At 32.0% G+C, this 9,103-nt stretch overlaps 1 protein-coding gene across 2 annotated transcripts; it reads left to right on the top strand.

The window, feature by feature from the left end:
• Positions 1-1,520: 1,520 nt before the first annotated feature.
• Positions 1,521-5,926, top strand: LOC109009376 (RING-H2 finger protein ATL38-like). Of its 2 annotated transcripts, XM_018989838.2 has the most exons (4): positions 1,538-2,136; positions 3,164-3,261; positions 5,229-5,368; positions 5,487-5,596. In XM_018989838.2, exons 1-4 carry the CDS (start codon positions 1,978-1,980, stop codon positions 5,495-5,497), a joined length of 408 nt encoding a protein of 135 aa, XP_018845383.1. In that variant the 5' UTR covers positions 1,538-1,977; the 3' UTR covers positions 5,498-5,596. The 2 variants fall into 2 exon arrangements, with proteins under 2 accessions (XP_018845382.2, XP_018845383.1); XM_018989837.2 differs by having other exon boundaries at positions 1,521-2,136; positions 5,229-5,926.
• The last annotated feature ends 3,177 nt before the right edge of the window (positions 5,927-9,103 follow it).

The following is a 9,103-nucleotide window of genomic DNA, read 5'->3' as shown; positions in this document are numbered from 1 at the left end:
AATTTATACAAATTTAATTTCTATAATAATAATAATAACGTAAAAGCATCCGAATGATCTAAGTAGATAGGTGCTAACATTTTTAAGTACTTTTAGAAACTTTTTGGCTAATTTGTCATGTGGGTGCAGTACATGATGAATTGGATGGTGACGTCCTTACCCATTAACCTAAGATATTTTGCCATCAATATTAATGGTAGACTACTAGTACTAACTACCCTGGCTGGGTCAAATTAGTATATAAAATTTAATTGTATTCCTATAAATAATTAATTAACATGAAAAGCAGCCAATGCAAGAAGAAGAATGTGAACTTTAAGGATGTCTATGCCATTTATCCTCCACTTGCAACCCAATATATCCCTAGTAAAAGTGTGCTATTATCATATGAATTTTTTTTATCAGTCATTATTTACTACTTCATGTCTTATATTTTATAAAAATATCTTCATATTTTATGGAAAATAAATTATATTAATAAAATATGAGAGTGAATAATAACTGATACATAGTATTTTTATTATCAGAATAACAAAAAAAAAAAAAAAGAGATTGAAGTTGACCTTAATTTTTTAAAATCATCATGATTATAAATGGTGAATTTAAATATTTGATTAATTAAGATGTTGGCGTACATTGCTTGGTTAATGATTTGATTTGCCAATTGATTTCGAAGAATATTATTATTATTATTATTATTATTATTAAAAAAGTACAATTTGTGTGTTGCTTTCAGCTTTTGTGCCTTTTCCTCTTTGTTGGGGAATGAGATAAGCTATGGCTAATTCGCTTCTATCTCAAACGTCACTCACTTTTTTCTAGCACTCAAACCCACTTTAATTATCTCACGCCGCATTACACTTTTCTATTGCCTTGATAAGCTTGACACAACTAATGAAACGTAGGCTTGAAAAAGGAAATATTGTACTTCATCATGGGGATGATTGACTTTGATCTTGCTATATATCTATTCATTTTGATATGATGGACTTTGAGGAATATTGTCTCTCCTTTTTTTTTGCCATACATTCACTTGGACTATTAATGCATCTCTTTTGGATATACATTACGGTTCTGTTTGGATATCGAATTTATTTCATCTCATCTCATTTCATCTCATTTTAATTAATAATTTCATTATTATTTACAAATCATCTCATTTTATTTCATTATTCAAACGGACCTATTTTTCTCTTTTAAGTCTCTATTTATTTTGTATAGGTGTGTATTTTCCAAGAATTTTGTTCTCCTAATTTGCAGTAATTCTTAGGCATGTGGATAAATAGATTTGGAGCATAAATGGCTTTGAAAAAAGAAGTAAATTATTTGACAGTGAGGGAAGTGTTTACTCTTAGAAACATGTTAAGTATTTATAATTTTACGCATGACTCGATATGTCAGCTATTGAAATGGTGAAAATTTAAAAATTTGAGATTCAATTTAAAAAAGAAAAAAACTGATGAAGTGTGGTTGCCACTAAATATATATATATATATATATATATATATATATATATATATAAAATTGTGGGTAAAATTGTGGATTTGGATCTGAATGAAGTCTCTCTCTGTGCGTCTCTGAGCTCGCACAGGTTATCCATATGGGCTTAGATACTCACTGGCTCTGCCCGGTCCCACAGAGGCTTCCATCTTCTCCATGGTTTATATACTCTCTGCCACAATGAAACAGTCACCTCCTTAGCACTTCCTTCCCAAATACTCGTTTCAAAGGAAAATTTTGGCCAATGATAGCTCTGACTGGTCATTGTTGGTCAGAGATGGTGCTTTGTAGAATCCTGATCTGGGTTTGTGTGTGACAGAAGCTCCATCGTCACGGTGCGAAGTTCTGTACTCTTCTCGTCTTTCTTAGACTGGAATTACATTTCTATGGGGAAGAGAATTGAGATCGTGATAGCTCTGTAATTGTGAAAATTAGTTTGAAGATTTGATTTTTTTTTTTCCCTTTCTTGGCGAAAATATGATATCTTCGGGGATAAATTTGGTGATGACGGTGATTGGGTTCGCGGTGAGCACCATGTTCATCATGTTCGTGTGCACGCGCCTTGTTTGCGCTCGGATTCAGTTGAATGCTTCCAGGCGCTCCTTTCCTATCGCTTCCAGATCCGATCTCAGTATTGTAAGTCATCTCTTTTGTCTTGTTTGTTTATATGATGTATATGTAGATTTTGTGAATTAAAAATTTCGGCTGTCTTTGGTTGCACAAGTTAGGAGTTTATTTGGCATATTCCCATGGTGAAATCCGAAATCAGTTAGTTCAGGAAAAATTTATAATCTATTAAACATTTCCTCTCCTATCATTTGCTTCTGTACTTTGAGAGACGGTTGATGTGGTTTCCGCGTAACCACCGGGGTTCTGGGTCTAGTTTTCTTTAGACTTCATAGAAATTTCGTAGTCAATCTTATATCCTTTGATCTCTTGGTGTTTTGACTTCATACAGGTCTCATATTTGTGTATTTTGAGAACACTAAGTACTATCTCATTATATCATCATTATTTTTCACTTACTTTTTACTATTTTTTATTACTATTCACTACTTTTCAATATTTTTTCATTACTTTTTTACTATTATTAGTTGTTGAACCAAACTCAACTCATCTCAAACTAATTATTGATGGGACCTACTACCTTTCAATTTTCAATAAAAAAGTTAAACCAATTTCAACCTACTTTATACATTTCAACCTAAAAAATTAAACGTATCTCAACCTAAATGCTATTATTCACAACTCAACTTAACTCATCTCAACATCCAAACGTAATCGACAGTCCCCACTTTATATGGTTTCACAGACCAAACCATCTCATCTCATATAATCATTACAAATTTTTCAAACTCTCACACAAAATATAATAAACAATTCAACTTTTTTAAATTCTAAAACAAAAATTATATTCTAACAATATTTTATTCAATTTTTAACTTTCATCTCATCTCATCTGTGTAACCAAACGAGACCTAGTGTAGTTTGGATTATTGAGTTTCTATATGTGACTTATCCAAAAGAGAAAAATAAAAGAGTTTCTTTATTTGAGATAAATAGATTGCAACTCCAGTTTGTGTCTTGTACGATTCATTTCATTTATAGCAGTGCAATTCTTTGCCCATGCACTTACCATTTTTAAATTTTTTCCATGGTACAGCTTGAGCGAGGCTTACATGGTCTTGAACCTGTAGTCGTAGCAAATTTTCCTACGAAGAAGTACAGTGATGAATTTTTCTCCGTTGCAGAAGATGCTCGGTATGCTCTTTCTCTCTTTGTTGAATTCCTTCTTGTACTGGTTTTTTGTTTTTCTTAAATCCCATTCTAAATAGCTCATTATTCTGCATTCAATATATATGATGTTTGCGTGCCTAGGACTTGCAGAGTCTGTATTTTTTTGCTATTGTTCCTACTTCAAAGCACATAACACTTTGAGGGTGAACAATATACAACGTAATGTAGGCATTATTTCCTTTTCTGGTTTAATGTAGCTTGATGGAGAGTCATGTGGATTTTGAGTGGGTTACTGCTGAGATAATAGTCTTTGCCGATCGTATACACATGTCAATATTATTTTGTAGCTATTTGGAAAATGTTGGAAAATGCTTACGGGAAAAAAAAAAGGTTTCTTGTAAGGTGGCTTCAAAAGTGCATTCTTTTATCAATATTGTAAATTAAGGAGATGGAAGGTGAGATGAAGTCTCAGAGATAGGGGACAGAGCAATCAATTAGAAGTATGATTTAGAAGATGGTACTAAATTGAGGACAATGGCAAACAGTTGTTGCAGTAATGTGAATGTAATATAAGGGTGAATGGAATATGGATGCTTAGATATTGGTTTTTGGTGTAAAATTAATTACATATCTATTTTTGAAAGAATTTGGTTTGATAGAAACCACACATTTTACAGGAGGATGGCTATTCCAATTGCAAGAACTGTCCCTTGCCTGCATTTTTTGTCACTGGTTTTTTATAACAAGTATACTGGTTTTGGTTTAATAACATTTGCACGATCATTTTGTGTCAACTTGTAGAGTAATGTTGAGAAGCTGTCAAATGTAAGGAATTTCCCTTGGGTTGCAAATAAGATACATTTTGCAAAAGTTGATGATTCGGACTTGTGGTTCTGTTCTTACAACGATTTGTTGCTTTCATTGAGTTTATGTATACAAGTTTGTTCTCATAATGATTTGTTGGTTTCATTGAGTTTTTGAATGTTGATGATCGATCTTTTTTTTTGTATGCGGTAAATATTCTGTTTCATTTGGGATCCTATTTCCTCAGTGTGGAGGGTCTGCTGGATATTCAATGATGGGTGTTTGAATGAATGGTTAGGTTAGGTTAGGCAAGTAAGATATGGATGGAATTTTTGCGTGAAAGTGTGTCATAAGGGGGGGTCTATGGAAATTCTCCTTTTAGCTCATAAAGATGAGAGTTAGTGGCATTGATGGAGACTGTTTAGGCATCTTTTTTTTATCACCATGATTGGGATCTATATGACCTTATCGAAAGCTACATCATTGTATGCTGGTGGAGCACTATAGATAATTTAACCATGTAGATCAATACTTCAACTCTTCCTCTCCCATCTTTTGTGCTATTTATTGGTAGAAAATGTCTTCTGGTCATCGATGGTCAGACTATACCCCATTGCTGTTATTAAATTGGTATTGGTCCTCAAATATTCTCTGGTATATCAATGCATCAGGTGTCTGCTTCTAGTTTTGATTCAATAAATCTGGACCTACAGAGAACATGAAATCCAAGTTGCAAAGAAGAAATGTTAGAGAACTGTGCTCCTTGAAGTTTATTCACGTTCAATAGCCTGTTTGCCTGAATGGGGAAGCTTAAGAACTACCAGATGAGATTAGCTACTAGGAACATGGCTTTCTGACCCTCTTTATCTTGTTTTTCCTCTGGTCAGTCCAGCCTCAAAACCTTTTCTTGGTCTGAAGGCAATCCCTTTGTGAACTCATCAAATGGTTATGAAAGATCTCATAGTATTATTGTAACTAGTTATTTTTTTGAAAATTTCCTAATTTTCTTTTTTCTTCCTTTGTAATTGTTCTGTTCTTTCTTTTCTCTCTCTGTTTTTAATTAACAAAATAGAAAATAGCTGAAGGTTAATTTTTTGGTAACTTGCACCATAGTCATGCATTTTTATCTTTTCCTCTGATTTCCTGTCATATATCCTACTAATGAAATCCGAAATGTAATGTGGCAGATGCACAGTTTGCCTTGCAGAATTCCGTGGTGAAGATATTTTGCGGATCCTTCCCTACTGTGGGCACTCCTTCCATGTGACTTGCATAGACATATGGCTGCAGCAACATTCGACCTGTCCTGTTTGTCGGATATCATTGCGTGAGTTTCCCGAGAGAAAACGCATAATGCAACCCTTGTTCAGTTCAGTTTTTCGATCTCCTTACAGTGTGGAGTCCTTGAACTCTGATTCATATCACTGTATGGCGACTGGTAACAGATTTCCACTGAACACCCATGGCAATCATGGGATGGACCGCATTCAAGAGGATCATTGTACGCCGGAGGTTGATAGAGCAGAAGCTGGGGAGCATGTCTCCCCGCTAAGCAATGGTAATCAGGCAATGAAAGACTCGAAAAGCAAGCATGTCGAAAGCCCATCAAATCACTAAACTCTGTCTATTTCTGGGAATCTAAGCTGCACTCATGAGCAAGACGTATTATTCAGAAAATGCCCAAAGAATTGGAATTGAATCCATTGGAACTGTAATAAGTAGATTATTTTCTTGTGGCTTAATGTGTATATTGCAAAGATGATTTGCTTCTCCTTTCTCACTTCTCCCTTTGACAGTGGCTAGCAATGGCAGTTTTGTAAGTTCGGTTGTATAACTAGAATTAAGGTTACTCTGGAGGTGGCAGATACTCGCCCCGTTGTTTGGATGTTGATCTGAGTTTAGATGAGTTAAATTTTTTATAAATAGTAGTGAATTGAGATGGTAAAGTGAATTTTATGAGGCTCACCTAAGATGAGTTATATGTGTTTGAATGTTAAGATGAATTTATATGTATTTGTAGAAAATTGAAAAAAGTTGTGGATCTCAGTATAAAGAGATGTTGAATTGAAAAAGTTGTGGGTTGCACGTGTAAAGAGGTTTTGAATTAATATGAGTTTAGTGATTTGATAGTTAAATGTTTGGATATTAAATTTAATTTAAAATTCTTAGTTTAGTCTAAGTTCCAAACAGGGGGAAATGCTAGAGAGTCCATTTTGGACTCTGTATGATTTGCCCGATTACTTTTTTTTTATTTTTTTTCTAGTTTCTGTTTTTTACTTAATAATTAAGAAAATATTATTGATTTTAAAATTTTTTTTCACATTATTTTTTAACATTTTTAAATATTTAAAAAAAATTAAATAATTTATAATATTATTAAATAATATTTTTTTAATTACTAAGTAAAAAAAAAATAGAAAATAAAATCCAATCGGACAAATCAAACGGTAGCCCAAAAGGGGCTCCTAGCATTTTTCTCGGCCTTAATCTCTCTGTCTTCAGAGTATGGAAATAATGCAAGTATAGCATTGCTATCTCTATCATGGGTTCTTGTTGCTGGATGGCTCACATGTGGTCCAGCTACTCTGACAACTTAAAATATCACCGAAAGCTTGTGAATCGGCCTGAGCTTTGCTTTTAATTATTGATAATGATAAATAAAAAATAAAAATAAAAATCTTTCATTGATAGGAATATTAATCCAAAAAGAAGAAACTCCTTTGTTGGTTGTTTTGCTCAAATTTGTTGCGTCTAGTTTGCAAATGCGTACTTGCTTTTAGTTATAATAGGCTTACACAATCATATCAATCAAAGAATGCATTTTTTTCTGAAGGACTTAAGTAGCTTTATTAATCCACAATCCAGTTAGATATGCGTCTAGCTAGTACAATTATTATTTTATTTTATTTTATTTTATTTTACTTTTTAAACAATTTGAAGACGACGTTCTATAATTTTATTAAAAAAATTATATAATATTTACGCACTCATTATATCTACTATAACTTATCGTATTCACTCGTAACGGTGCGATTAATTACTACACACTGTCTTGTACTAGAAGTAAGACCTCCACACTGGATGAGGTGTCTCTGGAGGATTTCCACTCTCAAATAGGAGGGTAACACGTGTCCAGTGTAGTGAATTTACAGTAGAAGCAAAACACATAAACTTATCTTATAATTTCACTTAGTTCGTTCTCTCTCTCTCTCGACACAGTGTTGTGGCCTTTCCAGAAACTCTCTCATTCTATGGATATTCTCTCAATTAGGATGACTAAAAGAGACATTATTAGGAACATTAGCGAGCAAAGGCATACCTTTGATACAAAACTTGCTGTTAGACATCAAAGTTGCCGTACCTAAGAAATAAAGATTTTGTTCACTTTAACTACTACCTATAGTATTGTGTAAGTTAACATATATATATATATATATATATATATTGTGTTCACAGATTATGTCACCAATTGCCATCTCTACATATTATGAAAAGAAATATTTTAATTATAAAAAGATTTTATAAAAATATAATTTTAAATTGACGTAATTTGATGTAATATGTTAAATTATTTTTTTTATAAAATAAATTTAATATATCATATGAAATAATATCGATTTAAAAAAAAAAATCGATAATCATATGATTCATCCAAAACCATTGACCATTAGTTTTGATTAATGTTGTGGCCACATCAAATTGACCAAAGTTAATTGTGAAGAAATAATAGGATATTATTAATAGTATTTTAATTTTATAATATTTAATTAAAAATATTTTTTATTTAAATAATTTTACTGTTATTTACCTAAATTTCCGAGCATTAATTAATTAAATATTCCTTTTTGGCACAGAGAAACAAGCACCTTCCCAAGACGTCATACTGATGTACGTACCAAGGACGAGCTCACTGCCACTGAGGGGAAGGTCTTGAAGCAAAAGAGGCAGCAGAAAAGATGTAACAGAAAATAATGATACCAGAAGCATGAGAGAAACACAAACAAATGATTTTTTTTTTTTTTTTTTATCTCATTCCATCTTAATAAATTTTTAACGATTAAAAATTCAACCGTTAATCTAATTGGAACGGATGGATTTTTTTAAAATTTTAAGTGAAACGAACGGGATGAATTTTGAATAAGATTCACCTAATTTATACCCACACATATTCCATATTAATAAATCAAGATGCTTATTCTAAAATTATAATTCTAACCCTCAAACCCTAGTGTTATTTTTTTTCTTTTCTTCATTTTTGTGCCGTTCACATTTTTTAAAAATATTATATAATATTTACGCATTTTATCTATTATTTTTTTTTTCCTTAAAAATGGACTTCATCCATAAAGTTATTCCAATATCATGATAAGCTAATTAACCAATATCGATGGGCTGTTATCATATTTAAACGATCGAGGAAGATTTGTAGGAGATCGATCATGATTATAATCCAAACAAAAAATATCAGAGAAATACAAACAAAAAAAGAAGGGAGGAAAAACAAGACCTTGAAATTAAGCTCCACTATTAATGATTAAACAGGTGATCATGCACAACTCCTCTAAGAATTGCTGATATTCATTATTTTTTTAGTCACACATGTAAATCATAAAACATATATATATATATATATATATATATTTAAGTAGCTGCCTGCCCATATATATTATAAGTGGTAGGCAAATGAAACTACTTAAAATGACTCAAACTTCTATTATATATAATGCATATTATCCACTATATACACATCCAATGTCAACGACGCATATGTTTATACTCCAATATTCCAAAAAGCGTATTATTAAATCATGCCACAATTAGAGTCTCTTGAAATCATTATAGAGACTTAAATACTTTTCCATCCCAAATAATATTGTGAGATCTCACTGATCACCATATTCTCGTGCACAATTACATAACCAGAGTATTATAATCTCCCATTTTAAATCTCAATGTCCTCGTCGGGCCGAATATCATAAGTACTGGCAATATAGTTGGTCCTGCAAATCTAGTTGAAATTGACTCTAATACCATTTGTAATGAATAAGAAAATAGAAACATT

The sequence above is a fragment of the Juglans regia genome, chromosome 5, assembly GCF_001411555.2.
Source record: "Juglans regia cultivar Chandler chromosome 5, Walnut 2.0, whole genome shotgun sequence".
NCBI classification, from domain to species: domain Eukaryota; kingdom Viridiplantae; phylum Streptophyta; class Magnoliopsida; order Fagales; family Juglandaceae; genus Juglans; species Juglans regia.
The sequence above is the reverse complement of the archived record's forward strand: the minus strand, read 5'-3'. Positions and strand labels throughout refer to the sequence as shown.

Excerpts from the sequence above, each read along its gene's own strand:
- LOC109009376 (XM_018989837.2), top strand. The coding sequence starts at position 1,978 with ATGATATCTTCGGGGATAAATTTGGTGATGACGGTGATTGGGTTCGCG. Across the intron at positions 2,137-3,163 it reads CCAGATCCGATCTCAGTATT|CTTGAGCGAGGCTTACATGG; the intron begins GTAAGTCATCTC and ends TCCATGGTACAG. Across the intron at positions 3,262-5,228 it reads TCCGTTGCAGAAGATGCTCG|ATGCACAGTTTGCCTTGCAG; the intron begins GTATGCTCTTTC and ends GTAATGTGGCAG.